The sequence below is a fragment of the Agelaius phoeniceus genome, chromosome 1 (genome assembly GCF_051311805.1).
Source record: "Agelaius phoeniceus isolate bAgePho1 chromosome 1, bAgePho1.hap1, whole genome shotgun sequence".
NCBI lineage: Eukaryota > Metazoa > Chordata > Aves > Passeriformes > Icteridae > Agelaius > Agelaius phoeniceus.
In genome coordinates, this window is record NC_135265.1 from 1028491 (window position 1) to 1047281 (window position 18791).

At 60.2% G+C, this 18791-nt stretch overlaps 3 protein-coding genes across 8 annotated transcripts; 1 reads left to right on the top strand and 2 right to left on the bottom strand.

The window, feature by feature from the left end:
• Positions 1 to 895: 895 nt before the first annotated feature.
• On the bottom strand, positions 896 to 8139 carry LOC129117642 (uncharacterized). 2 transcript variants are annotated; one of them, XM_077179724.1, is made up of 8 exons: positions 8015 to 8139; positions 7108 to 7377; positions 6874 to 7000; positions 6266 to 6451; positions 5334 to 5473; positions 4427 to 5300; positions 3713 to 3820; positions 896 to 3044 (listed from the first exon to the last, which is right to left on the bottom strand). In XM_077179724.1, exons 1-8 carry the CDS (start codon positions 8036 to 8038, stop codon positions 2029 to 2031), a joined length of 2745 nt encoding a protein of 914 aa, XP_077035839.1. In that variant the 5' UTR covers positions 8039 to 8139; the 3' UTR covers positions 896 to 2028. The 2 variants fall into 2 exon arrangements, with proteins under 2 accessions (XP_077035839.1, XP_054484403.2); XM_054628428.2 differs by having other exon boundaries at positions 4427 to 5473.
• Positions 8140 to 8827: 688 nt separating this feature from the next.
• LOC129117827 (uncharacterized) lies at positions 8828 to 11001 on the bottom strand. The gene is made up of 4 exons (XM_054628738.2): positions 9948 to 11001; positions 9586 to 9639; positions 9407 to 9490; positions 8828 to 9172 (listed from the first exon to the last, which is right to left on the bottom strand). Exons 1-4 carry the CDS (start codon positions 10053 to 10055, stop codon positions 9101 to 9103), a joined length of 318 nt encoding a protein of 105 aa, XP_054484713.1. The 5' UTR covers positions 10056 to 11001; the 3' UTR covers positions 8828 to 9100.
• A 79-nt stretch (positions 11002 to 11080) lies between these two features.
• Positions 11081 to 16006, top strand: LOC143694427 (uncharacterized). 5 transcript variants are annotated; one of them, XM_077180859.1, is made up of 5 exons: positions 11081 to 11187; positions 12676 to 12808; positions 13406 to 13531; positions 13677 to 13763; positions 13954 to 16006. In XM_077180859.1, the coding sequence occupies exons 1-5, from the start codon at positions 11170 to 11172 to the stop codon at positions 15174 to 15176; spliced, it is 1587 nt and encodes a 528-aa protein (XP_077036974.1). In that variant the 5' UTR covers positions 11081 to 11169; the 3' UTR covers positions 15177 to 16006. The 5 variants fall into 5 exon arrangements, with proteins under 5 accessions (XP_077036974.1, XP_077037004.1, XP_077037036.1 ...); XM_077180889.1 differs by having other exon boundaries at positions 13957 to 16006; XM_077180921.1 differs by having other exon boundaries at positions 13406 to 13480.
• The last annotated feature ends 2785 nt before the right edge of the window (positions 16007 to 18791 follow it).

Here is an 18791-nt window from a genome sequence, read left to right on the forward strand (position 1 = left end):
GGGGCAGCTGGGGGGTGACATCCCTGGCTCAATAGAGATGGGGCCATCAAGGGAGGAATGCAGAGCTACCTGCTGGTAATGTGGAACAGTCACACAGGAATCCCCCACAGGATTCTCAGTAGGATCTGGGCACTGTGGGACTCCCTGGGAGTGCTGAGGGACATGTCCTGCCCATGGTGGCCAGGGCCACTCCATCCCCTGCCCTTCCCTGCTTCCTTCCTGGCATTCCACAACTCTCCCAGTGGCTTGGGGGCTCTGGAGCTGCTGGCAGTGACTCCCAAAACCCTCCTGCTGAGAGCTGTCCTGGCTGATCCCAGTTCTGTGCCCACAGGCACCAGCACAGCCCCCAAAGCAGCCAGACATAGAGACAAGTAACTTTATTGATTCCACAGCCTGAGAAAGGGATCGGGAATGTCGCAGGAAACTGCTCCCGGTCACAGCAGATTTAGAAATGCCAGGCTGGGCTGCTGGCCCTTCTGCTGGCCTTCAGCACTGACACACCAGCTCAGCCATGCCCCTGGGATCAACTGGGGAGCACTGGATCTCTGCTGGGCTGGGATAACAGGGATAACCAGCCACTGGCTCACTGCCAGATCCATGGTCATGTGTCTGCCACTGGCACCCCTCCCAGCTCCTGCTGCAGGCTGGGAATGCTCCACACTGCAATCCCAGGGGCAGGAAGTGTGAGACCAGCCCAGAGGAGCAGTGGGATGTCGTGTGTATTCTATGGAGCAGCTCAGACGCTGCTGTCTGTCCCATGGAGCAGGAGGTGGCTGAGGATCACACCTGGATGTGGCACAGGTGTTCCCTCAGCTCCCAAAGCTTCCCACAGCAGCACCATCACACCTTGGGAGTGACTCGGAATGAAAGATGGGAAAAGCCTTCCCGTGCTCACTGCTCAGAGAGGGACAGAGATCTCAGGATGTTTGTTACATCAAACAGCTCAAAAAAAAACAACAAACAACAACCTGAAAAACGAAATGCAGGAGTCCCAACAGCTGCTCCACTGTGTCCATGTGGCGCTGGCTCCGGGCGGGAGGTGCTCCCTGTGCACACCCAGCACGTGGGGCTCTGGCCATGGACACTGCTCTGGTGGCTCCAGGGGACACTGGGGCAGTGCCAGGCCTGGCTTCCACTGGCTGCCTCCGGGCAGGTCCCCTCTCCCTGACTGAGGTAGCTGCAGAACTGTTTTCCCATAGGATTCATTAAGGTGGGATTTTGGGCAAAAGGGGACGAGCTGTGGTTGGGAGAGTGGGAGTTTCCTCCAGAGCTGAGGGGCTGCTCAGTGCAGGCAGATCCACAGGGATTAGGGTGCTGCTGCAGCATGGGGCTGGCTGCTGGGCTGTCAAGTATTCCTAAAATCACTCTGCACCCGTGCAGGATGGTCCTGAGGGTGCCTGTGGCCTTCCTCATGGACCTGCTGGCGCCCCTGGAATATGCCAGCACAGAATATTGGGGTTTGGTTTGTCCTATGGATCTTCCAGTGCAAAGCTCCAGTGTTCCCAACCTGCTGGAGGGGCTGTTGGCTGATCTTCTCCCCAGGGTGGCCAGGATGTGGTGGGGTCTCAGCGATGTCACTCTCCATCTGGTATCTCAGTCAGGACACTTGTTCCATGGAGCAAAGGGCTGCATGGGAATGCTGCCAGCTCCATTCCATTCTCCCTGCCCTCTCCAGTTGTGTTTCCCAATGCAAGGGGTCAGCTCCAACATCAAAGAATGCGAAAGTTCTGCTCCTGTTTGACCAGGATTCACCTACTTATCTCCCAGGAATGTCAGCTTGGGAAAATTCCAAGTAACAGCCAACAGGACCAAGTCAGTGGAATGGTGAAGCATTATGGATCACTGGAGGCTTCTGCAATTTGCTCTCTGTTGTGGTCTCCAAGCTTCCCATTCTTTCTACAACCCAGGAAGCTCCTAAAAAACAGCAGATTCCCATTTTTGGTGTCCCACCAGGTGCAAACCCAACAAACTCGCAGTTTCCTTCCAGGGACACGCACAGCTCAGATCTGTCCCAGGGTCTGTCATCTGTCATTTCTCTGTCATCTCTGAAGCCACTGCCCTGGATCCCAGCTGGACCACGGGCTGCACGGCTTTCCTGATGCAGTCAGGGAGCGGGGAGCCTTTGCCCGGGAGCCCCAGTGGCGTTGTCCCCAAGAGCAGCACATTGGGCAGGCTCGCTTTTGCAGCCTCAGGGCTCCCATTCTCTCGGGAAGGGCTCTTCTGGGCCTCGGGAGCTTGGTGCTGCAGGGATGCCGGGATAGCAGCAGGGGGCTGGGCCTTGGCCTCCCGCTGGAGCACGGCCAGAGCCCTCTCGTGGATCTTCTTGTGGCGCAGCAGGTGATTGCTGCGGGTGAAGCACTTGTTGCAGGAGCTGCAGCAGTAGGGCCGGTCCCGCGCGTGGGTCTTCAGGTGCCGCCGCATGGACGTGGAGCAGGACAGGAACTTCTTGCAGAGGGGGCACTTCTGCCTGGGGTTGGGCGGCTGCACGATCCCGGAGCCCGCCAGGCCCTCTCTGTCGGGCTCCTCCTTGGGCTGGCCCAGCCAGGCCCCCGCGGCGTGGCCGGTGCCGCACAGGTCCCTGCGTGGGCGGATGCGCAGCTCGGGGTGCACGTTGCCCCAGACCTTGGCGCCGAAGGCTCTGTCCTTGACGTGGATGCCGCGGTGAAGGTCCAGGTGCCGCTTGGTGCTGAAGCCGATCTCGCAGACGGGGCACTCGTAGGGCCCCTCCTTGGCGTGGCTGCGCTGGTGGATGATGAGGTTGATCTTGAGGCGGAAGCGCTTCCCGCACTCCGTGCAGGGGTGGGACCATTCCCGCACGTACCCGCGCCGGCAGTTGCCCATCAGGAGGTTGCTGGCCTCGCACCGGTTCGGCTTCTTCTTCATCTTGGCTTTCACCAGCTCGTTTTTGGGACACTTCTGGATCTCTGAGCCGGGAGAGGGCGTGGATTCCTCTGCCAGCAGCTCAGGCTCCTCTTCCTTCACCTTGATGTCCTCGGGAGCAGCCCCTTCGTACGGTGTTTCATCTTCCATGGATAAGGCTTCCTCTGGAACACGGAGGCACCATGATGGTGTCAGCACCGGTGTGACAAAGGAGCAGGGCCCTCCCTGTCCTGGCACTACTGGGGCACCTCCAGTTCCAGGGGCAGCTCTGGGCTTCTCATGACAAGAAAGACATTGAGGGGCTGGATCGTGTCCAGGGAAGGGAACAGAGCTGGGGAAGAGTTTGAAGCCCCAGGAGCAGCTGAGGGAGCTGGGAAGGGGCTCAGCCTGGAGAAGAGGAGGCTCAGGGGGGACCTTGTGGCTCTGCACAACTCCCTGACAGGAGGGGACAGCCAGGGAGGTCTCTGCTGCCAGGGTATAGGGACAGGGCAAGGAGAAATGGCCTCTAGCTCCCCTCCCTCTATGCCAGGGAAGGTTCAGGTTGGATATTGGGAAAATTCCTTCCCCAAAAGGGTTGTCCAGCCGTGGCACAGTGGCCCAGGGCAGGGATGAGTGCCCATCCCTGGAGGGCTCCCATGCTGAGCCCTCCACGGGTGCCACTGGGACCAGTGGCACAAGGGACCCACCTCTCAACCCACATGATGATGTTGCAGGAAAAAATAAAAGGAACCCCTGAAGCTTCACTTTCCCTTCCTATTTCAAGCCCATCAGCTCTGGAAGCTGCTTCCCACCCTCGTGCCAGGCCCCATGTCCCCAGCACAGAGTGACTCACCAGTGTCAGGCTCTGCCGGGTCCTCCTCCATCTCCGCGTCCTCCTCTGCCACCGTCCCCTGCTGACGGTCCCCCAGGGACATCACGTTCATCATCAGGATGGGGAGCTCTGTTTGCAGGGAACAGGGATTTGAAAGACCCATGGGGACCTCCCAGGTCCCTACTCCAGCAATATGAACCAGGGATTGCTGGGAGTGTGTGGAAGAGCTGGAGAAAGCTGCAGCTCAAGAGCCAGGATGTGGAACAGCTATCAGGAAAATTCCTTCTGGAAAGGGCTGTGCAGCCCTGGAACAGGCAGTGCTGGAGTCCCCTGTTCCTGCAGGATCTGTGGATGTGGCACCTGGGGACATGGGGCCTTGGCAGTGCTGGGGGACAGTTGGACCCAATGATCTCAGAGGGCTTTTCCAACCCCAGCAATTCTGTGGAAAGGCTGGAAGGTGTCAGGAGGAACTGGAGTGAAGCCACACATGGGCCAAAAGCAGAGGGAGGGCTGGGAGGGAAGGACAGCAAGGTGCCACATGCCACCAGCTCACAGAGCAGCCTCACCCCACCACCTCCACAGGCTGCATTCCCGTGTCCAGGCCTTCTTCCACTGTCCTGTGACAACATCCCAGGGCTCGCTGGCAATGCCTCTCCAAGCACCAGAGCCATGCTCCTCTGCCCTGAAGAGCTGGGGAAGGAGAAGCACATCCTCCCTGGCACGCCTGGAACTCACCTGGGCCAGCTTCCGTGGGCATGGGATCCTCTCCCGAAGCCTCTTCCTGCTGCTCCATCTCTCCTGGTGTCTGTGGGGGCTTCTGATTGTTGGGGACACCTGTCTGGAGGGGGTTCTGACTGTCCCCAGTCTGTGTCTGAGGCAGTGTCTGGCTATCCCCACTGTGTGCCTGTGGGGACTTGGGGCTGTTCCCAGTCTGTCTCAGTGGGGGTTTGGGGCTGTTCCCACTCTGTGTCCTTGGGGACTTTGGGCTATTCCCATTGTGTGTCCTTGGGGACTTTGGGCTGTTCCCACTCCGTGTCCACGGGAACTCTGGGCTGTCCCCACTCTGTGTCTGTGAGGGGTTCTGGCTGTCCCCAGTCTGTGTCTGTGGGGTTTTCTGGCTGTTCCCACTTCGTGTCCATGGGAACTCTGGGCTGTCCCCAGTCTCTGTCTGTGGGGTTTTCTGGCTGTTCCCACTCCGTGTCCATGGGAACTCTGGGCTGTCCCCACTCTGTGTCTGTGGGGGGTTCTGGCTGTCCCCATTCTGTGTCTGTGGGGTTTTCTGGCTGTTCCCACTCCGTGTCCATGAGGATTTTGGGCTGTCTCCAGTCTCTGTCTGTGGGGGGTTCTGGCTGTCCCCAGTCTGTATCTGTGGGGTTTTCTGGCTGTTCCCACTCCGTGTCCATGAGGATTTTGGGCTGTCCCCACTCTGTGTCTGTGAGGGGTTCTGGCTGTCCCCATTCTGTGTCTGTGGGGTTTTCTGGCTGTTCCCACTCCGTGTCCATGAGGCTTTTGGGCTTTCCCCACTCTGTATCTGTGGGATTTTCTGGCTGTTCCCACTCCGTGTCCGTGGGGATTTTGGGCTGCTCCCAATCTGTGTCTCTGAGGGTTCCTGGCTGTCCCCAGTCTGTATCTGTGGGGTTTTCTGGCTGTCCCCAGTCTGTATCTGTGGGGTTTTCTGGCTGTCCCCACTCTGTGTCCATGAAGGCTTGGGACTCTTTTTGTTGCTGGGCTCTTCATCCCTCTCGATGCAGGTCCAGCTGCTGGGCTTGGACTTGGCACTGTCTGTTCCCAGAGCACAGAACAGGAGCTTTATTAGGATTTAACTGCACCTTTATCCTGCCAGATTCCCAAAGTGAGCCTTGTCCCCTCTCCCAGCCCTGGCAGAGACACAAACACCTCCAACCCCAGTGGCAGAGCTGCCTCCTTGGCCCCGGGCAGGATCCACACAGGAGAGAAGCTCTGAGTAACAGAACATAAAGCCCAAAGGAGATGTCCCTCTGTGTCCCTTTTCCTCTCCCCAAACTCCCACCTGGGCTCCAGGTGAGTGTTCCCACAGCACAGCACCTGCCCAGCTTCTCCTGAGGAGCCTTTCACCTTCCCAGCTCCTCAATCCTGCAGGAAAGAGCCCTCAACCACGGCTCTTCCCACACCTCTGCTGCTCCCAGCTCTGTCTGGGTCTGTCTGTCCCTTTCCAGCACCTCCCACCTTCCTGCCCAGCCCTCCCACTCTAAATCCACACCCCAGGGCTCCCCACACTCCTCTGTTCCCCCAGGACAGAGCAGCTCCAGCCTCCTCCTCCCACCTCAGCTCCCAGTTCCTCACTTCCCAGCCCGTTTCCTGTCCCTCCACAGCAGGCAGGAATGTCTCTGGAAGCCCCAGTCCTACAGGAGGCCTTTCCCACTGCTCCAGACCCGCCTGCAAGGCTCTGTTCTCCATGGGATTCATCCCACCAAGCACAGCCATTCCTCTTGGAATGAAGATTCACGGTGCTCTGGGGTGCTTTTAGTCCATGGAGCCCTTCCTTCCTCAGGAAGGGGAGATCCCCAGGAACAGCCACCTCCTCCTGGCACCCACCTGGGGCAGCTCCCATGGAGCTTCCATCTCCTGCAGCCTCCTCTGCCTCGTCCCTCTCTTCTGCTGCCCAGAGGAGCTCCTGACCATCCCCAGTGTGTGTCCATGGGGACTCCTGAACCTCCTTGTAACTGAACTCTTCATCCCTCTCCATCTGGGACAGGATCTCGGGCTTGGACACGGCGTAGTCTGGTCGTGGGGCAGAGGATGGGGGGTGGATTAGGATTGGGCTGTGTCTTTAGTCTGGCACATTCCAACAGTGACCCTCGTCCCCTGTCCCAGTCCTGGCGGAGACACAAACACCTCATCCCTACTCCAAACAGTTCCTTGGCCCCAAGGCAAGACCCACCCCCAAGCACAGAGGCAGCTGAGGCAGAGAGGATCTTAACCAGCAGAACATGAACTAAAATCCCAAATGAGGGAAAAGCTTTGGCTGGAACATTTCCCTCTAGTGGAAGTTAGGGACACCTCCCATTATCCTAGGCTGCTCCAAGCCCCATCCAACCTGGCTTTGGACACTGCCAGGGATGTGGGCAACCTGGGCCAGGGCCTCACCACCTCACAGCCTTCCAAACCCACGATTCCATAAGCTCCAGCCCCCCAGGCCTTACCCAGGGACACCAAGGTCTCATAGTTGCCCCTCATCACGGCCCTGTACAGATCCTTCTGCCAGTGCTCCAGCCTCTCCCACTCCAGCTCGTTGAAATACACCGAGATATCATCGAAGGTGAGCGGCACCTGGAATCACAGGGAACTCCCTGGAACCACGCCTGGCTCGGGACACACAGGAGCTCGGCCCCCAGCCCTTGCACGGTCCCAGGATCCCTGGGAAGCGCCGCTGCTACCTTGGGGATCTCCCCCCCGGAGGCGGGGGGCAGGCGCAGGATCCAGAAGTTCCTGTTCTTGAGGAGGTTCTCCAGGTTGAGCAGGCGCTGCTGCAGCTGCCCGTAGCCCTGCAGGAGGGTGCTGAGGGCGGCCAGGCCGCTGCCCAGCTCCCCGACCAGGTTCTCGCAGGCCAGCAGCCGCCGCTCCGCGCGCTCCGTGCGGCTCCGCAGCTCCTGCAGCTCCGACGGGGCCGTGCCCGGTGCCGCCTTCCGCCGGAGGCTGCCCGACACCTGCGGGGATGCAGGGTCAGGGGTCTGGGTGGGCAGGGAATGGGGACTCGCTCGGGACCCCCCGGTAGCCCCGAGGGATACCCCCAGACCCCAATTCCGCAGGGATCTGCCAGAGCCTGGCCGCCACCCCCGCGTCCCCCTGTCCCCACCTTCCCACGGAGCAAAGGGAGGCCCCCTGAACGGACACCCCAGGGGAGCCCCCAGGAGCAGCACCTTTGGGGGGTTCCCCAGTTCCACCTCTCGCAGGAGCAGCGTCCCTGGGAGATCCCCTCACCCCTGTGAACCGATATCCCTGGGGCAGCCCCGTCCTCCCGAGCTGTCACTCAGGATCCAGAGGGACACCCCCGGCTCCAGACCCAGCCCCCCTGGGGGCTCCCCCAGCACCCTCTCTCCTGGGGAACCCCTCAACCCCCCAGAACCAGCTCTCCCGGAGACCCCCGGGCTGTCACCCCCCAAGGACCGCCCCGTGCACCTCTGTCCCCACATCTCCCGGACCCTGAGGGACCCCCCTGACCCCCAGTGCCACTTCCCCCGTGGGACTCCCGCACGCCCCTGACCCAGCACCGCTGCGGCCCGCCCCGTCCCGTGTCCCGTCGCGCATCCCGGCCCGTGGCCCGTGGCCCGGGCGGGCCCTGACCTGTGCGGGCCCCCGGCGGGACATGGCCGCGGCCGCCACCGCCGCCTCGGGCCCCGCGCCCGCGCCGCCACCGGGCCCACAGAGGGCGCCGTCCGCCAGAGCGGCACCGCGCGGGGAGCGGCGCCCCCTGGCGGCCGGGAGGAGCAAGAGCCGGGCGGGGGCGGGGCCACGACGAGGGGCGGGGTCGGACAAAGGGGTGGAGTCAGGACTGGGGGCGGGGCCCGGCCCAGGGTCACCGAGGCCGGGGCCACCAAATCCGGGGCTACCAAAGCCGGACCTCTGGGCACTCCCCGGGCCCTGAACTGGGAGCCCTGCTGGACCCCAGGACCAGCCCCACATCCTCTGGGAGCAGCATTCCCGGGGGATTTCGCTATCCCTGTGGTCCAGCACTCCTGGGGAATCTCCCCATCCCTGTGATCCAGCATTCTCAGAGATCCGCCATTCCCCTGAACTGGGAGCCCTGTTTAGGACCAGCATCGCTGGGGGGTCCTCCAGCCCCACCTCCCCCGGGACCAGCATTCCTGGGGGATCTCCCCATCCTTGTGATCCCAGCATTCCTGGGGGATCTCGCTATCCCTGTGATCTAGCATTCTGGGAAACCTCCCATACCCTTGGACAGACGTTCCTGAGCGAGCTCCAGAACCAGCATCCCTGGGGTCCCCCCTCAGTCCTCCTGTGCAGTCTCCCCACGGGTTGGCTCTGATCCCCGGTGTCCCCGGTGTCCCCACAGTGCCACCCAGCCCAGCCCAACACGGAGCGGCTCTGTCGGGGGTCACCCACCCTGCATGTGTCCCCCCAAACGCATCCGCTCCCTCTGGTGTGCCGGCTTTATTTGGGGCCTTGGCAAGGCGGGGGCGGCTGCCCCAGAAGCATTTTGGGGGTGGGAAGGGCGGGGGGCTCAGCGCAGTGCGGGGAGCTGAGCTCTCTGCTGCCGTGGGGCTGCTCCCGGTGTCCAGCGGCATTCCCAGGCTCCGGCATCGCTCCCGCCACGCTCTCGGCTGCTCGATGACTGCTGCAAGGCCCCGCGGGGGCTGCCGGGGGGTCCCCGCCGGGCCCGGGCTCCTGCCGCGGCTCCACTGTCACCTCTCACAGCAGCGGGATGCGCCCGGGGTGTCCGGCGGGCTGGGCCGGCTCCGGGCTCTCCCTCCGGGCTCTGCCCTGCGGGAGTGAGCGCGGCGTCACACGGAGCCAGGGAGAGGGAGATCCCATCCCATCCCATCCCATCGCATTCCATCCCATCCCACCCCATCCCGTCCCGTCCCTTTCCCATTCCACCCCCATCCCATCCCGTCCCTTCCCATCCCCATTCCAACCCCATCCCATCCCATCCCCATCCCACGCCAATCTCCATTCCCACCCCATTCCCGGGCAGCCCCGGGCACGCTCTGTTACCTCCAGTCCCTTCCCACTCCGTGCCCGCCTGCCCGGCTGAGGCGCCTCCTCCTCCCGGGAATTCCAGGGCATGGACTGCGACTCCTGCGGAACACAGGCGGGTGTGGGAGCCCCGGCCCCCGGCCCCATTCCCGCATTCCCGCATTCCCGCATTCCCGCATTCCCGCATCCCGGCTCACCTCGCTCAGCACGGAGAAGCAGCCGGAGCAGGGTCTGTGCGGTCGCCGCCGGCCCTGCGGAGGGAAGGCTGGGATCGGCATCTCCCGGAGCGCAGCGGGGAATGCGGGCAGGACCGGGAAGGCCGGTGATCCCCCCCGGGATCTCCCGCGGCTGCGGGGGCCCCGGGAGTGCCGAGCCCATCCCCGCAGGGACAGGGAGGCTGGAAAAGCTTCACCCCGGGATTTGCCCGGGTTCGGTGCCGGGACAGCCCCGAGGGGCGGGAGGGGGCAGGGGCTGCTGCTCGCGGAGCCAGGGCCGTGCCCAGCTCCGGCATTCCCGGTCCCGTTATTCCCGGTTTTACCCCTCTCCGCACAGCACTGACCTCTCTCCCGCGTGCTGCCATCCCGGAGGCGCCGTGCTCAGCTCCGGCCACCCCGGCCACGGCCACGGCCACGGCCACGGCCACGGCACAGAGCAGCCACAGCCTCATGGTGTCCCCGCGGCTGTGCCGGGCCCCGCCTGGACATTGGTCCCGATGTCACCACGGTGACCCCGGAAAGGTCACTCGGGGCCGGAGCTGCCGGGCACAGGGAGGGGAAAGGGCTGGGTCTGGATAAGGGATGGGCTGGAGGAAACTTCTCTCCAAAACGCTGCTTTAGGGTCCTGCTCTTGCTGCACCCCTCTCATGAGGTCCTGGAATGCTGGCATGGCCTGGGCTGGGAGGGGATTTAAGGATCATCCTATTGCAGCTCCTGTAGCTGCAATAACCCCACAATTCCAGGCTCTGGGATTGTTGTTATACCAAACCAGGCTCACTGTATCCGTTTAGTGATGAGGAATTAGTCCTGGCCACTCCTGAGGATCCTTAGGATACGATGGAATTTGATTGATTGCAAATTTCTGGCTTTTGGTGGCACAGACGTGAAGGGTCCAGGCAGGGCAGAGGAATTCCATAGGGAATTCCAGGGGGTAGATGGAGACTGCTTGCAGGGGGTTGGTGGGAAGGGAATCAAGCTGCACACGGGATATACAGAATCGATGGGAAATTTATCCAGGAGAAGAGGGAAATCTGGAGGAGGCAAATCCAGGAGGGATGTGTGGGCAGCGGGGAACGTGAGCGCAGGCCTCGGGCAAGGCATGGGAAATCCCAGAGTCGGGACCAGATCTGAGAGATCTCTGGTGGAAAACCTGAGGATTCTCACGATAAATTTGGGATTTCGGGAGAATCGGTGACTCTGGAGGCCAAATGGGATTGGAGCGGGCTGGATCCGGGAAGGGCTCGGCCTGAGCTCGCAGGGAACAGGGAGAGTCCCGGTGTCCCTGTCCCTCAGGGGAGGGGCACCGGGATAATCCCTCCCGGGAAGAGCCGGGCCGCGTTCCCGTTCCTGTTCCCGTTCCGCTTCCCGTTGGGATCTGACCCCTGGCCCCGGCCCCGCCTCACGTGCCGGGGTCACGGCGGCGCTTCCGGGGCGGTGCTTCCGGCTGGGCCATGGCGGCACTTCCGCTGTAGGCGGGGCCTGCGCCGGAAGCGCGTGCGGGAGAGGCGGCGGGAGGCGGCGGGGCCCGCCCGTGCACCCCGAGACCCGCGGGGGCCCCCGGCCGCCATGGCGGGGCAGGCGCAGGTAGGAGCCGGGAGCTGCCGGGGGAAGCCCCGGGCCGCCCTCGATGTGCGGACCACCGACCCTCCCCGCATCTAGGGGGGGTCCCGCAGTGCCCCCTCGGCAGCTGCTGGCGGGGCTCGGCCTCCGATGGTCAAGGACCCCTCCACCCCCATCACCCCCCCAGCCTCACCCCGAAACCCCAAATCACTTCCCAAATCACCCCCATCACACCCCCGATCCCACCCCATCACCCCCTCCACTGCCCCCCCCCCCCCCCCGCCATGAAATTCCGCCCTAAGGACCCCCCGTCACCCCCACTCCATCACCCCCACCCCATCCCTCCCTACCCCGTCACCCCCCAAAATCCCCATCACTCCCCAAATCCGTATCAGCCCCTAAAACCCCCATTCCATGCCCCCAGTCCCACCCCCGTCACCCCCCACCCCCAAACCCCTCTCAGCCCCACATTTCCCCCCACATCTCTCCCCTCCTTCTCACTGCCCCTGTTCCCCCATCCCCACTGGGATCGCTCCCGAGGGATTTCCTGGGATGGGCCCTGGGGGTCACAGGGGCCTCTTGGAATGTCCCCCAGCCCAGCTCCAGGTGACCTGGGCTCCTGGACAACCCCATCCCACGGGATCACGGAGTGTTCCCAGTAGGAACGGTAAAACACATCCCAAGGTGCTGGATTGTGGTGTTTGGTGCTGGATTCCAGCCTGTCCTTCTTCCAGATACATAATTCCCACCCTAGTGGGGAATACACCTTCCTGGGACCGCCCCATCCATGGCCTCATGTCCTGGGAGCTCCTTGGGGCTGGGAAAGGCTTCTCCTGCTGGGAGGGAGGGTGTGATCCCTGAGGGAAGTGTGATCTGTGAGGGAGGATTAGATCCGTGAGGGAGGGTGTGATCCCTGAGTGAGGATTAGATCCTGAGGGAGGCTGTGATCCCTGAGGGAAGGAGTTGATCCCTGAGGGAGGATTATATCCGTGAGGGAAGGAGTTGATCCCTGAGGGAGGATTATATCCGTGAGGGAGGAGTTGATCCCTGAGGGAGGGTGTGATCCCTGAGGGAGGATTAGATCATGAGGGAGGAGTTGATCCCTGAGGGAAGGTGTGATCCCTGAGGGAGGAGTTGATCCCTGAGGGAAGGAGTTGATCCCTGAAGGAAGGTGTGATCTCTGAGGGAGGATTAGATCCGTGAGGGAAGCTGTGATCCGTGAGGGAAGGTGTGATTCCTGAGGGAGGATTTGATCCATGAAGGAGGATTAGGTCCCTGAAGTAAGTTGTGATCCCTGAGGAGGGAGCTACCCCTGAGGGAGGTTTAGATCACTGAGGGAGCATTTGATGCCTGAGGGAAGCTGTGATCCCTGAGGGAGGGTGTGATCCCTGAGGGAGGATTAGATCTGTGAGGGAATGTGTGATCCCTGAGGGAAGGTGTAATCCCTGAGGGAAGGAGTTGATCCCTGAAGGGGGGATTTGATCCCTGAAGAAGCTGTGATCCCTGATGCAGTGGCAGGAGCCGATGGCCTTCGAGGACGTGGCGGTGTTGCTGAGCCGGGCCGAGTGGGACGCGCTCACGGAGGGGCAGCGGGAGCTGTACCGAGACGTCGTGTCCGACACCTACGAGCTGCTGACCTCCCTGGGTAATCCTGGGAACTGCCCCGGGCAGGCCTTCCCTCAGATCCCACCCCAGCGGCTTCCAGAGCGCTGAATCCCAGAATCCCACAGTGGCTGAGGTCAGAAAAGGCCTTGGAGGTGGCCGAGTCCAACAATTCCCCAACACTGCCAGGCCACCACTAATCCATGTCTCCAAGTGCCTCATCCTCACAACTTTCCAATCCCTCCAGGGCTGGACAACCCTTCCTGTGAGGAGTTTTCCTTTTTAGAGGCTGATCAGGGAGTTTAGTGCTGGAAAAGGCAGGATTTGGGTCTGGGTTTGAGCACCCCTGGAAATGATTCCCTAAGATCAGGGAGCACGGTGGGATGTCCCACCCCTGGGATGAGCAGGAGACATTCCCTCTCTGGGAAAGCCTGTCAGTGGAACTGGGAAGCTGTGGAACTTCCCACACTTCCATCAGGGCTCTCAGGAATAAATCCCTGTCTGGCAGCAGCTCTGATTTCTCCCTTGCTTTTCCCACATCCCAGAGCTGCTTCTATGCATGGTGAGGCACAGCTGGGGTGTCCCAGTCCTCGGTTTTCCTGTGATCAGGGACAGTCCAACGCCCTCTGTCCATTCCCAGGTTATCCAGGCCCCAAGCCCGACGTCCTGCACCGGCTGGAGCGCGGGGAAGAGCCGTGGGTCTGCTCATCCCCAGGTGAACAGCAATATCCCGACCCTGAGGGATGGAATCCGCATCCAGGATGGGGTGAGGCCTTCCTGCTCCATCCCTATGGCTATGGAGAAGTCAGGAGTCCTGGTGATGACAAGGACAGGGCTCTTCCTTCATTCCCGTGGCCATGGAGAGTAAGGATTTCCGGCTTGGCTGGTGACATCTGCTGTCTTCCCTGCAGGACACACTGAGAGCTGGCTGGAGGAGCCTTCCTCTGACTGGTGGCCCAGATCCAGTGGGTACCAGGGTCTGGAGACCTCATGTCCAGGTGAGTCCTGCTCCCTCCTGCTCCAGTCCCATCCCTGGGCCACTCCCAGGGCTTCTCCCACTGTGGGCCTCCCCTGATATCTGGCAGATGTTGGGATGTGGAGCCCGGATAGTCCTGGACTGGGAAGAAGGGATGTTCTTCTCCCTGCTCCAGTCAGGAAGGATCCAACCCCTTCCCACCTCTCTCCCAGCAGGATGGAGCACGCTGTGGTGTCTCCAGGACAGGAACTTCCAGAAGAAGTTTGGCTGTCACAAGGGAAGGAGCGAAGTCCCGTCGGAAGCAGACAGTGGAGTGGGGAGCCAAACCCAGCCATGGCCTGTGAAGGAGGAAGTGGAGGATAAACCTGAACTCATGGAAGACCTAACTCACAGTGAGACATTCCCGCTTCATTCCATGATGGAACAGCAGAGGCTGCATCCTTGGGAACAGCTGTGGGATGGCCCTGGGCAGAGGAATCACGGGAATGCCCAACACCACGGACACAGCTTGGGAGAGGCGACGCTTCTCCCAGGAACCCGGGCACTGCGGGTGGAGGAGCTGCGAGCAGCAGCAGCAAAGGACCATGGCTACTGCCTCCGGAGCGAGCCGGGCACGCCCTGCGCCCCCCAGCCCTGCTCCCTGTGGGAACACAACTACTGCCAGCAGCTCCAGGCCGAGGGGAGCCACGAGGCCGGGGGGAGCCACGAGGCCGGGGGGAGCCACGAGGCCAGGGGGAGCCGTGAGGCTGGGGGGAGCCGTGAGGCCAGGGGGAGCCGCGAGGCTGGGGGGAGCCACGAGGGCAGGAGGAGAAGCAAGTCCGGGAGGAACCATGGGGCCAGGAGGAACCGCAAGGCTGGGAGGAAACGTGAGGTCAGCTCCTTCCGGGCCGTGCGGCGCCAGCTGGCGTCGTGTCGATGCCGCTGGCGCAGGACGTTCCGGAGAGCCAGGGAGATCCTGCGGCGCTATCAGCCCTACTGGAGGTTGGGGTTTCCGTGGAGAGACCGCTCCAGCTCCAGTGGCGGCGCCGCGCAGGGGACAAACCCCGGGGTTTGTCCCCCTACGGATGCGGCCACACCGTGCCAGCTCCAGAGCGCTGGGAATGCTGAGGGGGTGACATTGGACACACAACGTGCCCCGGAGGAGATTTTGGGAACTGGAGGGTCACCCCCTGCCCTAAGCCTGGATGCAGGGGTGGGGAAGGGAGCGAAGCCTCTGGAGCATCCAGGTGCCAGTCAGGAGCTTGAAGGATGCACGGAAGCCCAGAAATTGCCAGAGGTGTCGCTCCAGGACGTGTTCCGGAACGTGCTGAAGGCGATCAGGTACATTCTGGACTCCATGTGCCAGAAGTTGGAGCTCCAGGGTGTCCCCCAAGGGAAGACCATCTGGCCCATCATCATCCAGATTGACAACTTGACAGAGATGAAGAAGCTCTGACTCCCGGGGGGAAACTGGGATTGGATTCACTGAGGCACAGCACTCAATCCCTCCCATTTCCAGGGGGTTCGGGAGGAGAAATATGGCAGAGGTGGATTGGGGGAGAGGAAACTGGGAATGTGGGGCCTGCCCTGAACTGGGATTGACTGAGAGGCTTTGGGAAAGGGGAGGGTTTGTGTGGCTCAAAGGAGGAAAGAAGGAAAAGTGAGCATGGGATCCTGAAATCCTGGAATGGCTTGGGTTGGAAGGGATGTTAAATCCATCTCTAAAAACTAACCAGGGGTCGGGCTGTGCTCTGTCACCAAAACGATGGGAAAAACAACCCTTCAACAACGTTTTTGGTGTTAGACAAGGCACTGCCTTATTTCTGATGGGATGTGCAACAGAAATTATTTCACCCACACGTGGCCCTGGTGTGCAATCATCCCATGGCAGGTGAATTTTACTCAATTTTCCCCAAACTTTATCCAGTCTAAAACCCACAGAAATCCATTGATTCAATGCTCATTGGTTCCAAATTGCAGAGTTCTCAGAATTCGATTTCTTATTGGACTGGGATTTTTTTTGTGTCTGATGTTTATTAGGCCCTGACAAATCTCTTTATCAGCCTTTTCCAGCCCCAGGGGTCTGGGGTAGATGTTCCTCAATGCTTCCTGATGGCTGTTATCTTTTTGGGTGTCTTTTGGGATATTCCCCGTTTGTTGAGATGTTAAATTTATCAGGCCTCACAGATGGGAACAATACCCTCAAAAAATATTCTTCTAATTCCCTTCTCTAAGGCAAAGATAAACTGAGCCTGACTAGAGAAATAAAATACATTTTAAACATTGTGTAGTTGCCAACACTCCCAAGGAAATGGGACAGGATGAGGGGAAACAGCTTCAAGTTGTCCCAGGGAGGGTTGGGTTGGGTGGAGGGGTGGATATGGGGATGACAAAGGAAGGTTTATTTCCAGTCGTGTGGAAGCATTTTCCTGGGAAATCCAGCCTGGCCTGAATTCCCAGCAGCTTTTGGAACCTCTGGAATTGGATCATGACAAGGAAAAGGTGATTTCTGGCACATTCTCCAATGCCCTTCCAGGGGCCAGGTGCTGTTATGGGGACAGAAGGAAGCTCCAACAAATTCAAACAAACAGAGCACCGTGGATCCATTCCCTTTGCCAGTTCTCCATGGAGCTGGGGGTGGCCTGGGGAAAATCTGGGATGCCTGAATTTGGGATGCTCCTGCCGTGGCTGCTGCTGGTTTTGGCAGCGGGATGTTCCTGACAGCTGGGGGGTGCTGACTTTGGGGCTTTCAGCATTCTCCTCCCAGATCCCAAATCCTTCTGAGGGAGCTGGAGGGGCTCACCCTGGAGAAGAGGAGGCTCAGGGGGCACCTTCTGGCTCCTGCAATTCCCTGGAAGGAGGAAGGTTGGAGCCAGGAGGGGTCAGGCTCTGTTCCCAGGGAACAGGACAAGAGGGAAGAGCCCCGGGGGCAGGTTCAGGTGGATATTGGGAATGTTCCTCTTGGAAGGGACTCTTGAGCCCTTGCCCGGCTGCCCAGGGCAGGATGGAATCCCCATCCCTGGAGGGACTGAAAAGCCCTGTGGAGGCGGCACTTGGGGACACGGGGCAGTGCTGGGCTTGGACTCGGACATCTCTGAGGCTTTGTTAATCTCAGCAATTCCATGACTCTGCAATTCCTGTAAGGACATAAGGACATTCCCGCCTTTCAGTGCTGGCGGACAGTGAAACAGGACTTTAAAGCCAATAAAACTGGTGAAATGTCTCGGGAGCCGCTGTGTCCCGCTGTGTTTTGAGGGCCGGGGCTCCCCGTCACCTTCCCCCATCCCGGATTCCCCCCCAGGACCCCGAACCCGCACCGCGCAGAAGCGGCGGCACCACCGCCCAATCGCGGTGCGAGCTGCACGTCACGTGCCGCGCTCCGCCAATCGCAGCGCCCTCCTCGCTGCCCGGATGATGTGCGGCCTCCCAACATGGCGGCGCCCAGTGAGAGCGGGAACGCGCCACTTCCGGGTCGGGGCGCGAGGCTACGACGGGGCGTGGCCTAAGGCGGAAGCGCCGGCGCGCATTGACCGACGTGACCACGCCCTCTCCGCGGGGTTGCCATGATGATCAGGGCGGTGCCGTTGCCGTGGAAACCGGGGACGGGCCCGGATCGGGAAAAAGGGATCGGGCAGGGACCTGGCGAGGACTCGGAGAGATCCAGAGGAGGCCCGGAGCTGCTGCAGGGCTGGAGCCGGGCTGGGAGATCTGGGAATGTTCCCCTGGAGAGGAGAAGGCTCCAGGGAGAGCTCAGAGCCCCTGGCAGGGCCTGGAGGGGCTCCAGGAGAGCTGGAGAGGGACTGGGGACAAGGCATGGAGGGACAGGACAGGGAATGGCTTCCAGTGCCAGAGGGCAGGGATGGATGGGAGATTGGGAATTGGGAATTCCTGGCTGGGATGGAATTCCCAGAGCAGCTGTGGCTGCCTGTGAAAAATGCGTATTTTATGATTGGCTTTTCACAAATATTAAAATGAATATTATATGTGTTGTGGGTTAGGAAGTAATGCTATAATAAATCTCTTAAGTAGTGTGTTAAATATAGTTTTAGGTTATTAAAAAAAGTTAAAATAGAAACTGTGCTATGTAAGATTCTTTTTTTAAAGAAAGGTCTCTCAGCGAGATAGCAGCCACAGGACACCTAAATCTTTCAGAGAAAAAGAATTTATTGCCCTCTTATCAAAAGAAACAAACTTCTTCCCACCTCGAAGGCGCTGTTAGGGTTCAGAGGAAGAAGTTGCTGATGACCAGACAGAATCCTGTGTTTGAATGGAATTTATGCATCATGTATGAGGTGTATGAATATGCAACAGGCTGTTGTTTTTAAAGGTTAATCCTTTGTTAACGGGTGTCCTTTTTGGGGGTCTTTTGGGCTCGTCCTGCCCAGAAAAAGGTACCAGGACTGTCCGTAACTCTTTGTCTCTATTGTCTCATATTGTCCTAATTCAAATAGTCCAAATTATTATTGCTCTAACTGTATCACTATTTTTACAACCATTTTATTACTATTAAAGTTTTAAAATTTTAAAAAAACCCAAGTGATTGGCGTTTTTCACACTGCCCCTGGATCCCTGGCAGTGTCCATGGCCAGGTTGGACACTGGGGCTTGGAGCAGTGGGATGTGTCCCTGCCCATGGCAGGGGTGGTGTGCAATGGGATTTCCATTCCAACCCAAACACTCCAGGATGATTCCATGACGGACCAGCCGTGCCCTTCCTTCCGTATCCCAGCATCCCAGACCTGCTGGGCTGGAAGGACCTTAAATCCCATCCAGACCCAGCCCCTGCCTGGGACTGGGAACCTTCCAGAGCCCAGGTCGGAGCAGGGTCTGCCTGTGGGAGCGGCTCCCAGACAAACCCGGGGCTGTTCTGGAATGAGGAGGGACAGCTCAGTCCTGGGAAGGGCAAATAAACCTCGAGTCAGATTTATGAGCAGGGAATTTCCCCAGCTCAGGGCTCGGGGTTTGGTTCTGGGTGGGATTTACTGTCCCTGTCAGAGGTGGGAGATGTCCTGGGAATCACAACTTCCCAAGGAAAACTCACTCAATTTTCCCTTTTTTATTCCCAAGGATTT

What these genes read in the sequence shown, in the direction of transcription:
- LOC129117642 (XM_054628428.2), bottom strand. Translation starts at nt 8,038, where the DNA reads ATGTCCCGCCGGGGGCCCGCACAG. An exon ending in TGAGACCTTGGTGTCCCTGG is followed by an intron (nt 6,452 to 6,873) that starts GTAAGGCCTGGG and finishes CCCCACGACCAG; the next exon opens with ACTACGCCGTGTCCAAGCCC. An exon ending in CCCGGCAGAGCCTGACACTG is followed by an intron (nt 3,045 to 3,712) that starts GTGAGTCACTCT and finishes TCCGTGTTCCAG; the next exon opens with AGGAAGCCTTATCCATGGAA.
- LOC129117827 (XM_054628738.2), bottom strand. Translation starts at nt 10,055, where the DNA reads ATGAGGCTGTGGCTGCTCTGTGCCGTGGCCGTGGCCGTGGCCGTGGCC. An exon ending in TGGCAGCACGCGGGAGAGAG is followed by an intron (nt 9,640 to 9,947) that starts GTCAGTGCTGTG and finishes TTCCCTCCGCAG; the next exon opens with GGCCGGCGGCGACCGCACAG. An exon ending in GGAGTGGGAAGGGACTGGAG is followed by an intron (nt 9,173 to 9,406) that starts GTAACAGAGCGT and finishes TCACTCCCGCAG; the next exon opens with GGCAGAGCCCGGAGGGAGAG.
- LOC143694427 (XM_077180859.1), top strand. An exon ending in CGAGCTGCTGACCTCCCTGG is followed by an intron (nt 12,809 to 13,405) that starts GTAATCCTGGGA and finishes GTCCATTCCCAG; the next exon opens with GTTATCCAGGCCCCAAGCCC. An exon ending in GAATCCGCATCCAGGATGGG is followed by an intron (nt 13,532 to 13,676) that starts GTGAGGCCTTCC and finishes TCTTCCCTGCAG; the next exon opens with GACACACTGAGAGCTGGCTG.